The following is a 19872-nucleotide window of genomic DNA, read 5'->3' as shown; positions in this document are numbered from 1 at the left end:
CTGCAAACACAACCTTTCTTCCTTCAGTGAAGCGAAAGGGGAAAATGGCAAGAGAATTATTAGGTTGGATAATTACAGGAGAAAAAGCAGCGTTTGCTTGATTTGTTGTTTGAGAGTTGGCATGGTCTGGAGCTGTTGAAGTTTATTTAAAATGCAATGAGCTTTTGTACCTTGGAGTATGCCAAGAGTCAAACTGGTCCAATATTTTCTGATGGAACATCTCTCCACTGGGAAAGGTTTATGCTTTGGAAGTGTAACTTTTTATGGAAACATCTTGCTTTCAGCAATTCTCCTGATGCAGCGTGGAACATTGAGCATGACTGGGCTGGGCAGTTTCTTATCAGCCCCCGTGTTGGCTCCCCGGCAGCCTGCCAAGGTGCTGGTGCAGCTCTTCGAGGTGGGCTTCCAAGGGCCGACAACTTCTGGCCTGCCAGACTCCCAAACCTTAATTCCTGCTCAGCACTCCTACCAGCCAGAACTTGCTGGAGACAGTTTAGTCTTGCTAATCAGGGGAGAAATAGTCTCTTTTTCAAAATCTCTGTAGTATGGTTTAACCCCAGCTGTTCTTCTGTGTTTGTGGTCCTGCTGAGGGCAGGGCCCAGCTCTGCAGAATAACATAAAATTGGCATTTCCAAACTGGCCCTGCAGCCCCCGCCTCATCTCTGCTTCTCGCTACATTGATCTCCAGCTTCATTCAGATGTGTGATGCAAAACATTTAAACACTGCCTTCAAGATTATTCATTCTGACAGCTCCAAGTCCTGAAAAATTACAGCGTATGCCCCATCTCCCCCAGACTGTGAGACTGGCTCATGAGAAGTTAAAACCAGGGGTGGGTGGGGTGGGGCTCTGTTTGTTTAGCTTGCTTCTTGGTGTTTCAGCCACATAGGTTCACTTCTCTCCATTTTCCTCTGCCACTGCAAGGGTCTTTGTAAACATCCCACAATGAATGGGTCAGAAGCCAAGCCCCATTCAGATGCTAAGCAATACTCACACATGTAATAAAAATAAAAACGAAAAACAAAAACAAAAAACCTCTCCAGTCCAAAGTGATTTCCAGTACACAATAAGACACAATTGATGAAAATAACCACTTTGAGACATAGGGAGGGATAAGGAAATGCCAGCTCAGTTTTACTGGATATAATAATTAGCAGAATACCAGCTACTTGGCTGTTGACACATAAAACAATGAATATATATATATATATTTATGAAATAGGCTTCCTGAGCCATATTAGGAAAGTATTTTGAAAGTATTTAGCCAGTTAAAGATGCAAAACCCCCACGAGTCAGACAATTAGCATGTTTTTGGGAAGTCCATGAGGTACACCTAGCTGCATCTTAGCTTGAACTGTTTTAGAAGTCTGCCCTCTAGTTGCCTATAAGAGTTACTGGTCACAATGCATTATTTATGTAACCGTTTTAACTGTGTTTAACCCCTCACTAACAATGATTTCATCTTCTCTACATTAAAATAAAATAAAATAAAATAAAATAAAATAAAATAAAATAAAATAAAATAAAATAAAATAAAATAAAATAAAATAAAATAAAATAAAATAAAATAAAATAAAATAAAAATTAAATTTATTAAATTAAATTAAATGATAAACTAAAAATAAAAAATACCGCCAGTAATACATGGTGTAAAGCACCTAGATTCAGCATTAACCCTTTGGGCAATGTTTTGCACTAGAATCATAACGTAGCACTGGTAAAAGCACAACTTCATTTGCAAACGCATGTTTTGAAGAACAGCCTTTATTAATGACATAGCAAGCACAAGCACAGAAACAACTGTCAGAAAAGAGCCTTTTGCATTTTAGCACTTCTGACTGCTGAAGGAGCAGCAGGGCATGCCTCTCATGTACATTATTACTGAGGAGGGGGGGAAATAGCATTGACTTGTACAAATCCCCTTCCTAGAAGGACAGAGAGAAATGGCAAGAAATGCCCAGCTGCCTGTGTCGGTAAGCACAGAAAGCTCTCTGGCAGTTAAAAATCACCATAACAAAACAACAGCAATAAAAAGGAGCCCTGGAGTCAGTGCAGTGCCCAGCGGGGCTGTCACAGAGCTGTCCTCTGGCCTGCAGCCTCGGCCTGCCTGCCCAGCCAGGCCGCAGCAACAGATAGGGCTACAATGGGGTTGTTTCTGCTGGTGGATTGCTTTGTTTCAGAGGCAGACATCAGGGTAGCAAGCACTCTGCCAAGATCTGGGTTTATTTTAACGGGATTTCACCACTACTCGGACAATTGAAACACGGCAAGGCACACCACACTGCACCATGCTGCTCACCAGCTAAAAGAGAACATGTGCCCAGCAATGGCAGGGCCAGACCTGTTGGGTAAAGCTCTTCCAGTGGCCCTTCCTGAGGTGCCAGGGCAGAGTGGCTTTCCTCAACTGGGAGGGTGATGTGGAGCCATGTGGCTCGCCCTGTCAGCGCGGCTGCGCTGTGGGGCCGAGGATGGGGAATGCAGGGGTGTCAGGGCTGGGGCAGGGCAAGCGCCACCACTCATGAAGTAATACCCATCACTGAGCTCTCTCAACTTGATTTTATTGCTGTTAATGCAAGAGCAGCAAGTTGTTTGATCTTGGAGACACCGAGAAGGGGCTCCTCTCCAAGAAAAGAAATAGAAATTTCAGCCTTCTCTATCTCTGGGCAGCAATATCCAATTTATTCATCATGAATTCTGCCTCTTCTGCCACCTTACCCAGGCTGTAATGCAGATAGCCCACATTTGACTATCTGTGCTACTTATAGTTACTAAAAATGCTGCTTTCTCCTGGTCATATGGCTTCTTCTCAACAGAATTCATAATGTGTCAGTGTCATTCTATATAAATATAGTGCACATCTGATATGTCTACAGATAATATCACAGCATGACTGAACTATGATTAATCATGGTACTATTCATCCACCTGTTTTACTTCAATATAATTCTAGCATGTGCAATAAAAAGGGGGCTGAGACAATGGTCCTATCCCTGCAAATATAGTTACAGAAGAAATGGAAGTTGGGTATGGTATTATCAAATATCAAATCAGGACTGGGAGGTTTCTGTGCACTTTGCAAATACTATTTTTTTTTTAAATGCTTAGCACTTAGCATGAAGCAAAACACAATTAAAAAGTAGAGCAAACAGAAGGAAAAGGATGTGTGATAAGAAAGTGATTGCTAGCTGCCAAAAAACAGCAAACAGTCTCTCTAACCCACATTCTCTGCACCCTCTTCTGAGTATGTAACACTCTTGTTCTGAATTTTGTGGCCCCCTTGCCATAGGGAAGAGAGAGGTCTGAACAGGTTTGTGAACTTTAACAGCCATCTTAGACAAAACTCACAGGACTTCTTCAGAGATGGATAAGCATGAAGGCATGACATCATACTCATGATGCTAATTTAATTTGACATATAACTGACTGTATTACAAAACTGTGTATTCTGACACCTGGTCTATGCAGTATATGCTTAATTTCTTGCATTATCTTGTTTCTTTAAAGCTACTGCAGGTCATGTGGTAATTATTTCTTCTTTGGAAAGCTTATAGTTAATATTTTATACATACAGAGATACACTACATATGAAGCTCTTTCATGTCAGTAAACTATATATATGCATGTTGTGTTTATAGTTTTTCATCATTTATTACACCTTCCAATATACATGTTTTCTTGAAAATATTACGTTTTGGAAAATTGGAAATATTTGAAATATTACATGTTGGAAATTGGAAATGCTGGAAATTGGAAATATTGGAAATATTACGTTTTCTTTTGTTTTCTACTCCAAAACATAAATGAAGGCATTGCAGCATGTTTTCTGTACAAGACTGTACTGTCAATATGCTTCTTGATTTTGCAGTCTATGACAGGCAAGCATTTAGAAATGAGGTATTAGGATTGATTGGAAGATATATAGTAAAACTAAACTTTTCTATAACATTCTGTTTCACAATACAAAATTAGTTTTTGACTAAACAAACTGGAAAAAAAAAAAAGTATGTTTTCCACAGGAAAATAAAAAGAAAAGATGAGAGGAATGAGCTGCTATTAAAAACAGGCTTCTAAGACTGATTAACTTTTGATCTTGAATTTTTACTAATGTGATCCACAGTTTCTGTGGAAAAGATTTATTTTGCTCAATTAGCTCTACAGACAGGCTTTTCTCAGGATTTACATAAAACAGTTCCTTTTGGAGCATTCATGCAGCTGTATCAGTATGTGTCCTGGATCGGGTTGCAGAAAGACACAGAGGCGCATTCACTCTTAACAATGAACAATATGCAATTCGCACATACAAATTTGGAGTGGGATTTTGAGAAGTACGCACTTAAGTGATTTCAGAGCATAGCTCCCACTGAGTGGCAATGGGATTGTGCTCTTCAATAACGGGGGCCAGAACCCTAGTGGTTTAGCTGCCTGTGGTGCAACAGGGACCTAGGCGCTTACCTCCGTAACTGTGGTCTAACTATACCATAATCTCAAACTGTGCTCAAACTTGTTTACAGATACCTAACTTTTCATAAACCTGCTCAGCTGAGTACCGGGGAGACATGTAACACTGAGCAGCACCCAGGAGCATGATGGGTTTCCACAGAGACCTTCCTCTTCAGCACCTACCCTGTTGAATCAGGCTTTGTACAAAATGCAGCAGCAGCCACCCTAGCTTCTTTTAAAGCACAGCTTGAGGAAACTATTGCCACATGAATTAGCCTTAAGACAAGGCGTACAGCAGTCCACATGCTAAGACACAGGGAAGCAGGTTTCCCTACTGACAACTGAACTCCGTGTTAAGCTGCTGTCAGGCTCACAGTCTACAGATTAATTTTAATTCATTTCTGCACAGCAGTCTTGCTTTAGTTCAAAGTCTAGAAAAGGCCCCCCCTGCCAAGGTAGTCTCCAGTCTCCACGGAGGCAAGAAATGTGGGGTTTAATCCTTTTGAGAAGAAGGAGTTGAACTGCTTTATTCCTGCATCCTGGGTGCATGTGATAATCGCTGAGCCAACGCAGAACAGGGGGGGCTACCAGCACATTCCTTCTCTCGCTATGCTTTCAAATTGCTCTTCTGTTTATTTTAAAGAAAGTACTCAGGTGCAAATCTGGAGGAGATGGTTCACACTGCAACCCAGTGTGAGGGTTAATGGCTCCTGGCTCAACTCAGGATGTTGCTGAAGCCCCAGAGAAGACAATATGATTGTTTTCAATTATTTTTCTATTAGCTGTATCTAAACAGCTCTCCCCTAAAGCCTCAAGATGCTGGTTGCAGAAGTGGCTCAAGGATTCTTAACAGTGTATGCAGCAACATCTCCTTGAGATGGCAGGAGAGTAGGCTTCTGCAGGGCAGGTTTCCGAGTGGACCTATGTGAACAGAGACACCAGGGGCTCTGGGTGGGAACTGGGGACTCTATCCTGTAACCTTGTACGTCTCCTTACGGCCAGTTGCCTCTTAGGAGAGACCAGGACTTGTCCCTGAGCAACGCAAGTGCACCTGGCAGCAGAAGATAATGCTGGCCTTCCCCCAGGCCTTGGGACACAGCAGTCAAGGCAGGAGTGGCCTAGTTCTGCCAGGTCAGTGCTGTAGGCTCTGGGACATCTACTCTCCACTCATATCTGCCCCACCACCTGTGTGTATGGGGCATTTGCTCCTCATTAGCTCCCCTCTTTAATGGTGCAGGCAGCCAACCAGTAGGTGTTTAACAGAGGGTAGCATCCAGGCAGTTTTGTCCACTAGACCACCATGCAAAAGAACCACCTCCATGGCAAAGAGAGACATGGGGACATGAAGAGCTTTTAGTGCCTCTCTGAGGCAAATAGGTCCACAGTAGTGTGGTACGTAGTTCTGCCATCCTCCATGGCTACCAGAAACAGCTGCCTACATAGATCGCTGAAGGACAATGAAACTTCAGCTCGAGAATGAGGCCTTTAGCCTCAGGTCAGCCCAAGCTTCTCAGGGAGCCAGTCTTCAGTCACCTCCATGGCATCTATTAAGGTAAGGCATTTAAGGAGTTGGAGCTAATTGGTCTACTTCTCATCCTGCCTTAGGGAAATAAATTTCTTTAATTTCAACCAAACTGCAAATGACTTCACGCTTGGACATGTGATCATGTCACCCCGCAGCTCAGCATGCTGAAAAGCAGCTGAGCAGTGCTGTTTGGCCAGGCTCAGCCTCTTATTCACTGCACACGTGAAGCTGAGCATGTACGTCCTCACCGAGCTTTCATGCTCAACAGCGATTCAGGCGTTGTTTACTAATGCGTTTAACTGCAGTCAGTTGGCAGGCAACTGATTTGCCCCTGAAATAATTGTTCAAACATCTAATAGGAAACCCAAGACATGCATTTAGCACAGAAGAAAAATAAGAAAAGAATATACAGAGCAGAAAGGATTACAAATCCTCGTTGCCTAATGTCATTGCCTAATGTCATTGCCTAATGTCATTGCCTAATCTGGTACTTTTTGAATGATGGGCTTAAACTTTAAAACAAATATGTGAGGTACACCCATCCAAATTAACTCTATTTTCAGCAAAGTGAGTTGAAAAAAAACTGAAAATATGCCCCTTGTCTTCAAAGGGAGAGCCTTTCTTGTCTTAAAGACAAGAGAGGAAGATTACTTTTTTTTTTCTTTTTTTTTTTTCCCCCAAATAAAAGCTTCTGTTCAAACCCTGAAGAGACAGATCAACTCAACTATTTTCAGAAAAAAAAATCCAGGAAATTTAGAAATACAGAAGTATAAGATCTGAGATCCTTAAGTAAATGCTCTGTACAACAGAGGACCTACTCTATCCCAGTATTTGACAGTCTTTTGGAAGGATACTGCACTCAAGAACAGCATGATTTGCAAACACAGAAACAAATATAGGCTTGCTTTTCCCTGTGTTCTCCCTATTTAAGCTCAAATGTTTAGTTTCAAGTCTTCAGATTTTTATTATCTTCCATTTCAGCACACACTTTGTGTTGGTTTTGTCTCATACACAAAGGCTGTACCTTTCAGAGCCTTGAAATAACACCATCTAGCTACTGTCATCACGTACTTCCCTTAGAACAAGAGCAGTTTGGCTTGGGGGAAGCTTTTTGTTCTTTGATGTTTCCTCAGCAAAAGCAATTTTGCCATCTGCTTGTGTACGCCAGTACTACTGCTACACTGCTGTCAAAATGCACTTATACAGCATCTGACATGGGCCAGTTAGCCTGCTTCTCCCTGGGTTCATTTGTGAGCAAGCAAGGCTATTGCCCCATACAGCTACTGCCCACTTCTTCCCTAAGTGCATTCACAGTTGCATTTGTATTTGCAATTGTTCATGCCAAGATTACATTTCTGTATGGTGAAAGACTCTGTACGGCCATGCAGGAGGAACAGCAATTTCAAGACAAGGTTTGCTCTGAGGCAGCAAACAGGAACAAAGACCCAGGAGAATTAAAAGATGAAGGACTCGATTTATTTTTTTAACCAATTGAATAACTGCATTATTAAATTACAAGCAATGCTGTGACAACTCTACCAAAGTGAGGGCCTGAGGTTTGAGCATCAAGTCTGAGGGTTTTATTCTGCTTTTATTGAATCCATGTCCGTATATGGAGCTCAGCCATTTGTGCAAGAAACAAGCACAACCACACTAATTTAACCACTAAATGGAGAGACAAAATCCCAGAGTTTATACTCGTTCCCAAGTTTAAGCAAAGTTTAGTTCAGCTAAGTTTCATTTCAAGTAGCTACAAGCTGCATCAAATAAAATGCGAGAAATAAAGTATGACTCACGGGAAATGTTTATTTATGTTGTGTAGTTTGTTCTCCTAGTGCATGGAAATACATTGTATTTGAGACTGCTGCAGCAGGTCAAGGGGGAATTAGGTGGTTAAAACCAGAGCAGATAGGGAGAGCAAAAAACAGATATCTACAGAATAATTTGCAGAATATTTCCTCAGTAGTGCTGCCCAATAGCCAACAGAGGTTGGAATTACTGTCATGGTGAGCTCTACCTATTGCTGCCATTATATGATGCTATTTTTTCTCAGAAGGAATTTGCAACCGAGTGTGGAATTGAGATAGCCTTGACACTACAAAGCTGTATTTTGTCAAAACAAGGCACACAAGGAATAATTGAGTGGCTGAAGCAGGCCTAATCCCAAGTATAGAAAAGGGTTTGTGACACTTGTAGATGGTCTGCTCTCAGACGCAGATGACAAGGCTCATGCAACATCGAGCCAAAATCCTGAATGAGATGCCAAAAATTCCAAAGCACGGTGATGCAGTAATTTATGTGGTTCTTGAGCACAAGGCTGTGAAAACATAATTAGGTAGTCTCTTATAAAATGAAACGAATAAAAGCTATAAAACAAAATGATGAGGCACTAAATTTAGGGGAAGAAAATTCATTTGATTATCACATCAGAGCCATGATGTTTCAGATCATACTGTCAGCTTAATTGGCTACAATTTATGTAGGTCTGATAAAACCAGCTGAGCTGTTAATAATGTAGGAAGTTGCACTTCATGTATTCAAAAGCAGTTAGCCTTTTTAGTCTGACAGAGGCACTTGAAAACCCTTGTGCCCAGTTTTAACCCATAAGGTTAGTGACTGGAATTATTTGTTATTTTGGGTTCCGGATGACACCTGTCATCACAATGTCTGAGGGCTCCACACATACCGAAAGCTGGCAGAATGGTTTCTAGGTGCAGAGAAATAGCCTTCATCTCATTCTTTTGTAGTGTTTGGTACCATCTCTTTCCTGCTGTCCAAATGGTTTCTAATGCCCGTGGTTCCCAACTAGCTCTGCATGGTCTCCTGCGTGTTTGCCTCAGGGTAAGCTCCATGTAAGTCAGAGGGCATTCTCCAGATACTAGGGTCTGTTCACCAATAGCCCTAATCGAGGCCTAAGGCTGTAGGGATTTCTAAGATTTCCAAGTAGAATACATGCCAGTCATACTTATTTTTTAATGTTGTGATTAATTCATGCTATCTCTTACTACATATAGCAGAGATAAGCAAGAAAAAAGCCTACTGACTGTACCCCACCTTCACACTTCAGTCTCTCTATATCTGATAACTTCAGGAGGCTTCCGGCCTTTATAAGTTTCATTTTAGGAGTGTGGACACAGCAATAGTGTCCAACTCAGGAATTCACTGAAAAGTGTAGTTCTTACAAAATCTGTCAGGAGCAGCACTGATGGAAACGGGATTATCTACAAGGGAGTGTGACAACAGAAGTTCAAGGCTAACTGATCAACAGAGGGATCACACAAAAGCAAGTACTGACAGCAGAGACTCATTTAAAAAAAAAATAATTTCAGCTTTCCAACCAAATACTTGGACCTTTCTCCCACCCTGAAGACTGATGGTTCTCATCTGAGAAAAGAGAAGAGATTTGTGAGACCAGATTGCCAGTGTGGGAAGTATTTTGTTACTTTAAGAGCATTGATGTGTCAAAGTGAGAGGCTCAATGAAGAAATTTCTTCTGTGTATTTGTTGAGGCCTGTTGACCTCTACATGTCTGCAAACTCTCTGAGTGAGCCCTGAATATGGCAATGGCAGAGTAGTAAATAACACGATCACGTTATAAAAATTAATAGGGGCTTCCTGTCACACTCGGGCTCCTGGGAAAAATGAGAACACTTTGAGTTACTACTTTGTGCTTGTCTCTTCCAGTAATAAAAACACACTGTTTGAAGACATAGCTTGGAAATGAAAGATATTTGTTTTGCATATTTTATGTTTTGAAAAAAAATAGTATCCATTTTTGTAGCTTGCGTTGGAGCAAAATGTTTTCTGATTTTACGGGGTTTGTTTTGAAGTTATTAGTTAGTTTTCAAAACCACAGTATACAATCTTTTTCTGTGTAACTACTTCATAGGGAAGCATTTGCTGTTCATGGAAACATTCCCTGTTCTTTACTCACTAAAATCAGTCTCCAAATGCATATCTTTAAGCCCTGTTAGGCATTTAGAAAGCAGCCTCTCCAGCCCCTTTACCTGCTCAAGTCCACCATTGAACAAGTGAATGTGAAGGCAACCTCTCCTTGATCTTCAAAGGCCCAGGGAACAACATGCTGAGGCTTACTGCAGCATTTCAGCAGTGGTAGAGAAGAGACCCTCAGTTCATAATGGACATCTGCAGGCCATGTTAGAGACAATCAACTAAATCTGTACTTTAAAACCCAGAAATTCTGGGAAAATAAAACATGAGTAACATTTATTTTTATTTCCCTCAAGGAAAAACATGATTCCAAAGGTTCTTCTTTTATCAAACTATATCCTGGCTATTCCAGTTTTCTCTTTTAACAGAAATTTCTAGCTCTTTTGTTTTAAAGTCTAGAAGTAGACTCAAAAAAAGACCTTGGAAACTTTGGCACATCAAAAGAACCTTAAATATGCTATTAAATAAACAAACAAACAAACAAAACCCACAACAACAACAACAACAAAACTTAACTACTTAGTTTCTTAAGAAAATTTTGCAAACAGAAAGTTGCCTGGCAAAATTGATGACTGGCCATGAAATCCCCAAGCACTCCTAATCTGGAAATTCCACCACTGAAAAGAGCCTGGCTCTGTCCTCCTTGCACCCTCCCGTCAGGTGTTTATGGACATTGATGAGATCCCCTTCTGAGCCTCCTCTGACTTTGACATAGAGAGACTGGTAGATTTTCTTGCAAACAATTCTTTTTCTTCACCCTGTTGTTCCCACCTGTGGTAAGGAAGGAGATCTGAACTCCTGATCTGAACTCCCCAACACCCTCTGAATGTAGAATTTCCATTTCTCACACAAGGTTTGGCTAATTGGGCTTAATCAAATAAACACAATTTCTTAAAATCATGGGGCTGTTCCAAGAGCTTATAGCATGTCAGAGGTCCTCTACTAGCGAGACACTGGATATGTTTGCTGGAGAAAACATCAGTAACTTTGCTTGTTACTGTACAGCAGCTTAACCATGTTCTTCTGGTCTACCTGAGCATAGGAATGAGATGCAATCATTGAAAAGTGTATCAAAGCAGTGATGTAAGGAGAGGTAGATGGCTACCATTCAAGTGAGATGCAGTTTAAAAGCAGTACATAGCATGAAATTGTTATTAACATCCACAGTACTCAGTGGGCAAAATTATAATGTGTATTTTTAGCCCAGGGTAATTGACATTTTTTTGCAAATAATTAATAGTGACACCAAGGAACATCTTTTAGTATGGATATAAGAGCTCTATCTTCTAAGGGACTTCTGTTGTTTTCCCTTCCTCTCTCTCTTTCTTCTCCAAGCGATGCCAATTTCAGAGGTTGCTCTGCTGACAAGACTCCTCTTTTTTTTGTGAGACGGGATTCCCGATATGCTGTAGAGGAGGTAATGCTGCAAGTCTAAGCTAACCTGGGGAGCTCTTACTAGCTGTTTGTTCTTATGCCCTCAAAATACAACTCCCATGCTGACAACAGAACTAACATTTGTTGAGCAGTGGTGCTCAGGAGACTTCCAGGTAAAGACCAGGGCTTACCTGCAAGTATTGGCTATTTCTCATACCGTGAACAGGACAGGCACCCTGTTAGTGGGCAACAGCCCAGGCATAGCTTAACAACCTTGTCTGACCAAATTCTGAGTACATTTGTAATTGGGATTGAAATGAGAGCTTTCTCCAAACATGTCCAGAAGACAATGCCAGAGTAAAGGATATAGAAAGAACCCAAATATTATGAGTTCCGGTACTAACTGGCTGCAATTAATATAAACTATACTTAAGAGAAATGACAATTTTTGCTCAATCATTATTTTCATGTGCAATCACCATGCTAGTTATCACATAAGGTGTCACAACAATCAGTAACAAATCACAGCCATAGTAGGCTCCTTTTGTCAAATTAAATGCTTCCTACAATGGCTTTCTCAATAGGACATATACTTAGCTGATTAGTGTGTGCTATTGTGTTGCTATTTTATTTTGTGTATGTTTCACTCTTACGCATGTAGAAATGTGCATGTACAAAGGAAGCAGCAAAAAAAAATGTAGATAGAGAAAATGAAAATGAATCACAACTCATTTGTATACTAAAACTGACTCCATCAAACTCATCGTCTACAGTTCCATGGAAGAAAAAAATTTCATTACGACAAAGCAGAATATGCTAATGAGTTAATTATAGATGATAGACCAGCAGTAAGGGATGACTACAGGAATATCTTAACTGATAAGCACTTTATGACCTTCACTGGATCCAGCGTTATGACATTTTACTAATTATATCCCTCCCACAAACTGTTAGACTCACAACTATGATTTTAGTAAGTCTCTCGATATTCCCTAATTTGGTGAAAGAGCAAAACCAAAAATATTTGACAGAAGTTACTCTAAACTACAAATTATGCAGGAGTAGATTTGTAAATAATGGACCAACATACTGTTATTCATTTTTTATTTTTGCTGATAGGTTTGCACTCTAAAACCAAGCAAGAAAACATGGATCAACATTTAAACAAAATAGGCCACGTTGACTTGCAATTTACTGAAACTATCCATTGGCAAATGATAATACTAAAAGGAAGTGTTAAAAATAATTGCTGTAGTTATAAAACCTTTGATATTTTTGACATTTTTATGTATATTTTTGATACTCTTATGATATTTTATTATAGAATCACAGCATAATGGAAATTATCCAGAGAATTTGGAGTTATTCCATCAGTTTCAGTGGGTACCTACAGCATACCATGAGAAATATAAAAAATACCAACAAAGGGAAATCCCTCGACTGTGAATATCTGAAGAGTTTATTGTACTGATGTGAGAGAGAATTCATTTCCAAACAATGAAATCCAAAGAATGCACTCATTTATCAGTATGCGCTCTGCACAGACATATTCTATTGACCGGTCAATGTACCATTCTTTAGAGAGCATCACATCTAGAGGATGGTCAGTAACCCCTTCTTGGACATGAAGCAACGTATCAGGCAGATGTGAGTATGGACTTGTTGCAAAAAAAAGATAATCTTCACTGGCTTGGAATGGACAGTCATAAAACAACTCACTGACTACATCACATTTTATATAAGGCTGCAGGCCATGCCTAAAACAACGGAACTGATGAACATCCTCTACGGGAGACAGTCCTTAAGATTAGTCCTTTAGTCCCTTAGATTAGTCCTTTAGATTAGATTAGTCCCTTAGATTAGTCCTTAGAAAGATACCTTTCCAGGCTGCTGTATATGGCAAGTGATTGATTTACATTTCAATTTTATGTAGAATTTATGCATATGCTTAGTTCTGCACTGCAACTAAAACTGAACTCCTAGTCTCCAGTGAGTACTGTGTCTGAAAATCTTCTAGAAATTAAGTTTTCAGATGTGATCTGTGACTGTACTATCCAAAATCTAGAAAGCAGTATTTCTCACATAATGCAGCCAGATAAATAGGTGATCATATTTAGCATCATTGCAGGAATATTTGGAATCAGAAACACTCCACTGTTTATCTCCTGGGGGAGACACCTCCAATCAATCACACGCACTTACAATGAGTAATTACTTAATGGCTGAATGTGTGCAACCTCTGATCACCTCCTGCTCCCAGCTGGACAATGTTATTTCACACAACCATTCCCCCTTGCCACCCTCCTGTATTTCAGAGTCCCCTCACCCTTTCCTCCTTTCTGCCCTTTCCATGAATGATGTGATCAGCCATCCCATCTGTGTCAGCGTTGGGACCTGATAATCAAATACAACATCACAAGAAGGACGGAGACAGAAATGACTTCATAATGACCTCACAGCTTTCACTTTCACTTTGCTGATCTTCCTGTAGAAATCTTTTCTTTACAGTGAATCTTTGCATGTGCCCTAAATGTTTTTGTCAGACTCTCAGAAGCTAATTATAAAATAACAGTTTTAAACATTGAAAATAGCAATCACCTGAGACTAAATATGGGGTTAAATTTCTATCTAAATATCTCTTACACAAAAAAATAAATTAAAAAAATCTTTAAAGCCTCACATTAAAAATTCATATTTCTCTGGGCACTGCTTTAGTGTGATGACGACAGTGTTACATTTTACAAAATGTTAATCTTCCTTTTCCCAAGTTTCCTGAAGAGAAAGACTCTGTTGTTGCTTCAAAAATAACATGCACATTATGGCAGAGCTGGTTAAAAGTAAGAAAAAAATAAACATATTTTCCCTCTAAATGGCATATTTATGCTGCACATAAAAAATAAATTAACGTATAGTGTGTATTGGGACAATTCACTCAGATTATACGCCACTTCTTTCAAGATTCCTGGACCACAGCACTTCTGTGTTCACAGAATCCTTTTGCACTGCTTTTTATTTTCTCTCCTTTAATGTTTCTGTGCAGTAAATTCCAGATGATGTTCTTTTACTCAGCTTAGCTCCTCTGTCTCTCTTCATGATAAAAAGGACTTGTGTCAGGCACAACTGGCAATTCAGATGACTACTCTGTGACACAAATATATTTCTTACTGTTGTTGTTTGTTTGTTTTGTATTGAAACTTCTCTATACAGCTGAACTTTCATTATAACTTCATCTTTACTGACTCAGGCTTTTCAAAGAAAATAAAATGATAATTTCATTGATGGAAAACATTATTAATTATTTTATATCTCAGAATGTAAAACAACAGAGGTTTATTGGCCTTGTTTGAAATCAGATTAAAATAATTCTGAAATCTGCGTTAACATGCAAGGCCCTGCACTTGGGTCAGGGCAATCCCAAACATGATTACAGGCTGGATGACAAATGGATAGAGAGCAGCCCTGTGGAGTTGGGCTTGGGGGTTCTGGTGGACGAAAAGCTCAACATGAGCTGGCAAGGTATGCTTGGAGCCCAGAAAGCCAACTGTATCTTGGGTTGCATCAAAAGTGTAGCTAGTAGGTTGAGAGAGGTGATCCTCAAAGATATGTTGCACGTCCTTGGGTGCCACAAGTGGCACTGAGTGCATTTGTGTGATCAAATGCATGGAGCCATTACTATGTTAGCTTTGAATTACAGAAATAAAATAATATCCAATCTCTAATGCTCTAAAGGAATTTTTAAAAATACTGACCTACTTGTCCCTCACTGTAATAAAATTATTTGCATTGTAATAAATCTATTAGTAGTTAGTGTACAAAAATACAAGTCCTGTATTCAGCAGAACTGGACCTTGTGCTTGTGAAGCATGAAGATGGTATTTGTTAGCTGGCTTCAAAATAATAGCCATTTTGAAAATGGCTATTGAAAATTTTTGAAAAGACATCTTTTGACATAAAAATGTTTCTGGACCAGCCTGCTTTTCCTAGAGCTATGCAAAGAACCTCTCTTACTCACCTGCTTATTCCAACTACTGTTCAGCTCTGGGGACAAATTTCAGCTCACTCTTTACGTTCTGAATCTCTGATAAGTTGACAGCAGGACCTGGAAGTTTCTTAGCCCCTGGGAGATGCTTCTTTTCTTTCTCCTCCTCTGTAGCAGGAACACTCTGCACAAAAGGATATCAGTGACCTTGCTGCTGCAATAGAAAATTCTTGAGCATGAGCATAGGTCAGTTATTTGAGAAACAGAAAAGGATGTTTTTATACTAAATTCAATCACAATGGAAACCTCTGAGGGGAGGGGGGCAGGAAGAGATGGAAAATTCTGTTGGTTGTTGTCCTGAATGTCTAAACACTTTACAAAAAATATTTAGAAGGTGCTCGGCGCAGAGGAATATGGATCTTTTTGTAAATGGTTAAGAATTTACAGTGTTGGATCGTTAGCATAAAATTAACTGAGTGAGGTATTAAAGACAATTCCCAGATCTTTCATTTTTTAGAGAAAAAAAAGCTGAAGAACCATTTTTATTATCCAATTTCTTACAGTCTCATAGGTGCTGGCCAAATGGGGAGGAAAAACATCACGCATTTCCCCAGCTCTGGAGACCAGCTATGATAGTAGGTTATGGACCCCAGAAGCTCCATCCAAGCTCAGCTTGAGTTTATGTTTAATTTTTCTTAACCTCATTGGTAAGAACAGAAAAAAATTTGTCACTATATTTCAATTTAAGGTAGTCCCTAATGGCTATTTTGCTGACACTGTAAAAATAACAGCACTTAACACAAAAACAGCACTTAACAGCGAGCATCTCAGCTAATTTCCTGATGGACCACAGCTTTTCACCCTTTGGTACTTCCTCTGATGTACTATTGCTCCTAGGTGAGGTAGAGCATATATTTTAGACTATTTCTGTTCTACACTGAGCGATATTTTGAAGGAGTAGCTTTCCAGTAGGGAGTTTAAGGTCTAGCCAGTCTGTTCTGTATTTTGTATAGCAAACATACAGGGAGAATCATGTAGGATTAGAGGTGAATGAATATTTTACTGCCAATAACTTCACAATGCAATTATTATTTACTTATTTTTAATTACTCTGTGAATGTCTTCTTGGGATGGACTTTTTGTAGTTTGGAGTTAATTTAGTATTCAGATGTATTAGCCTGTGATCAGCCTGTTCCTAATATTTAACTTCATTTTTAAAATTTCCAAGCTATCTGTCAATTATTATCGGTCAGTAAAAACCCTTTTTCCTATTGACTAAAGGACTACATACTACTAAGGAAGCAGACTTTTACAATGTCAAGTAGCAAATAAACAAAGAATTGTAGAAAACTGACAGTTTCTTCTTACCTGATCTTTCAGAACTTTCTATAGATCAACATAGAAAACTGCAGCAACAATTACGTTGCTTGGCTTATTAAATTTGTATTATCTTTTCCCACTTTTTAGCTAATATGATGTTAGTTAATATAACCTAATATTAATTAACACCATTATACTATTGTTTCTGTTTTGATAATTTAAGATCCCAGTCGGTAGTCCTGCCCCAGCCACCACACGTACTGTCTATTATCTAGCTTAATAATCTGACATCTGGGAATGGTGGCAAAGCACAACAAGAGAATAATTAGACTGACACAAAAGGTGTTTGGAGGGATGCACAAAATTGTATCAGTAGTCAGAGGTGTCATGAGCTTGTTTTGTTTCCATTTACAGTTTTCCTGGACAGCTTGCTAATCTAAAAAACAAAACAAAACAACCACCATTCTAAAAAGAACACAGTTCTTACTAGTAGATAGCAGACACCATGTTAAAAAGACTTTTTCAAGTCCTTTGCTATAGCATTCCTTCTTGTAGTACAAATAGTGTAAACTTTGACCATGTTTTGGAGATTTTGCATTCCATAAATCCATGTTAGTTTTCCATCCCAGTCTCAGGTGTGTGCTATTTATGACTGCATCTCTCCCTAGATCACTCACTCTGTGAGCAAGGAACAGCTGAGATCAGACCTCGGCCTTCAGTTTTATTGAAGGAAGTCTGCAGATTGATTTAGATGTATGACATGAGTTAACAAATACATGCATGAAAATGCTCTGACGGAAGAAAAGTTATATTCTCAAATTCCCACCTCCCATTTCTTTTGCATGTTAACATGTCCTCTCCTTTGACCTTCAAAAATATGCAGTCCCCTGAGACCACACCAACCCATTGAGTAAGAGCCATATTTCACTCATCTCCTTTGCCAGGGTTTTAAAATACGAAGAAAAATGCTAAGGACTGTTAGCAAAAGGTGTATTTGTCTAAGGCTGCTTTAAGGACTCACAAGCTCTATTGCAAAGCTTAACAAAGTGGTAGCATTTTTATTCTATTCACATGAGAAGAGCTGTCTCTGTAGTCTCTGCTACCACTGGTTTGGTTGAATATTGACTATAAAACCAGGAGCAAGAACTTTTATTCCATAATGTCTGTCTCATGTATAGCGCTCACATAATTGTAAAGCAAAGCAATATTCAATTACCCAACCAAATCTAATTATCAGCACTTGTCATTTATTTTATTTCTCAAATACCACCAGAATTCACTCAGACAACATTAGTTGCTGCTTAATAACTTGCATTCCTTCACCAGTTTAATTACTGCAGAGAGAATGTGGTTTGATTTCTTTCAGGGGAACAGTATGTGTTTAAGGTCACTTTCTATGTTTTGTTTTGTTTTCTTTTTAATCTTCTTAAAAAGGAGTTAAATTGGGCTGAGTTTGTTTTCTTCAGAATAATTCTCTGTAAGCAGAGCACTATTTATATCAAATATGTTGAAATTCGGAAAACAAACCTGTCTGATTTAGACTGAAAAGGAAGAATTAGCTATTATGCAGCCAAAACCGTCACTGATAAGTGCCTATACCATGTTGGAAGGAGCTGATGATTTGTCCAAAGCAAACCTGGTTGTTTCTAGTTGGGGGCTGCACCACCAGCACGCACTGCGTGCCTGGAGTGAAGTGGCTGGTTCCCTCCTTCCTGGCCCTCAGGGCTCTGCTCTGTGTGAGGGCAAGGCTCCCTCCAACCACGACAGCCCTGCTTCACCCAGAGCATGGCTGAGAGTCCGCCCAGCAGAGTCCTGCCAGAGCCAGCCTGGCTGAATGGGTCGATCTGAGCCTCCCCTGCCCTTGGCTCCAAGGAGCATCAGCAGCTCTGGCCCAGCAAGACCAGTTCTGAGGTGGGGATTATGCAGCCAGACTAAGCCACCTGGCTAAGAAGCCCTAAGCACCCATCTTACTTATGTCTTTTTCTTATTTGCACTATTCCTGTTTCTCCACTGTTGGTCTTAGTACTTATTTATTATAAAAGTTCCTAGTAGATAAGATGCTTTAATATCATCCAGAAACATGATATCTGTGATCAATGTTGACTAAAGAATAAATTTAACTTCACGTTCAAAACTCAATGTTAAATACTTCCAGTAAACATCGCAGCACAGAATTTAATCTGTCAAGGAGTATTTTCATGCTTCTGCAGGTTCACAATTTCTGGTTTTAATTTGCAAACGTATAGTCTTCACATTCAATCTCTACTTATTGACAAATAATCCCAAAAGGTCTCCAAATGTTGGGTTTGAAAACCTGTCTAATATTGTTAAGCTGAAACAATAAATTACACCACAGGGCAGTAGGTAGTAATAGACCCTTCCAAAGCCTTCCTATAACTTTTCCTGCTGTATTTCACCAATTCCAGTCTAGATAAATACTGCTCATGAAATCCTGACAGCAGATATCATCCTGTTGCTTAAGTGGAACTACATACCCTTGAAACAGTTCCTATACAGGCCTCAGCATCAAAAACAGAATGGTGTATATAGGAAGCCTTCAGTAAATGGCCAGTTACTCCCATGAATGATCCCTGTATGTCAGCTGCGGTACCTAAGATTGGTAGGTAGTGCTCTAAGGTTGATTTAAAGGCTTTCTTACATTAATGGTAGGGACTCCCTTAAAAATAAAAATCAAAAAGCACCCTTTTTTCTTACCTCCTCCACTTCTTCAGGTGTTAGTTCTTTTCTTTTATGAGGGTGGCCTGCACCAGGTCGAAATGCTCCCATTGGGATGTTAATATTAGCCTGCGAGAAGGAAATTAGGATGTGTATAATAGCAACCGATAGATAGATGCACAATGGTAAGTGGCAAAACTCCAAAGGGGTGCAACCAGGGTACGGACATCATTGTGGTTTCTGAGCACTTAAGGCATCATCACTATACTCCCATGGTGAGGGCAGAAAACATTGCCTATGGAAGAACAGCAAAAATGTATCTGTTTCCTCATGTGACCCAGCTTATTTTAAAAGTCAAATGATGTGATCAACTAAATGCACAAATTATACCTATTCTTATCTCGTGATCTCAGAAGAGAAGCTGCTCGTAGGAAATGTCATCAAAATATCATGACTCCCACTTGCAAAACCAGCGGATGAATCGGTAATGCTATTGAGAGTAAACAGAGAACCTTCAAACAGCGACCTGCTTTATTGTCGTTTACCATCTGACTGGTTTGCACAAAATGAAGATGAACAATCCCCTCCTTCTGCTCAAATCCTGGCCC

General features: G+C 39.6%; 1 protein-coding gene across 6 annotated transcripts in view; it reads right to left on the bottom strand.

Moving 5' to 3' along the window:
* The window catches only part of SMPX (small muscle protein X-linked), a 40654-nt gene that overhangs the window by 13557 nt on the left and 7225 nt on the right, over positions 1–19872 (bottom strand). For 5 of the 6 annotated variants that reach the window (XM_066980877.1, XM_066980880.1, XM_066980890.1 and 2 more), the window contains exons 3-4: positions 19304–19393; positions 15302–15452 (exon numbers count right to left, since the gene is read on the bottom strand). In XM_066980877.1, coding sequence (XP_066836978.1) covers positions 15315–15452; positions 19304–19393 — 228 coding nt within the window. In that variant the 3' untranslated portion in view covers positions 15302–15314. Of the gene's footprint in view, positions 1–8301; positions 14431–15301; positions 15453–19303; positions 19394–19872 lie in introns of those variants that run through there. The other variant, XM_013184019.3, reaches the window with a different exon arrangement.

This window comes from Anser cygnoides, chromosome 1 (genome assembly GCF_040182565.1).
Source record: "Anser cygnoides isolate HZ-2024a breed goose chromosome 1, Taihu_goose_T2T_genome, whole genome shotgun sequence".
Lineage (NCBI taxonomy): Eukaryota > Metazoa > Chordata > Aves > Anseriformes > Anatidae > Anser > Anser cygnoides.
This window is presented reverse-complemented; position numbering and strand designations above follow the sequence as displayed.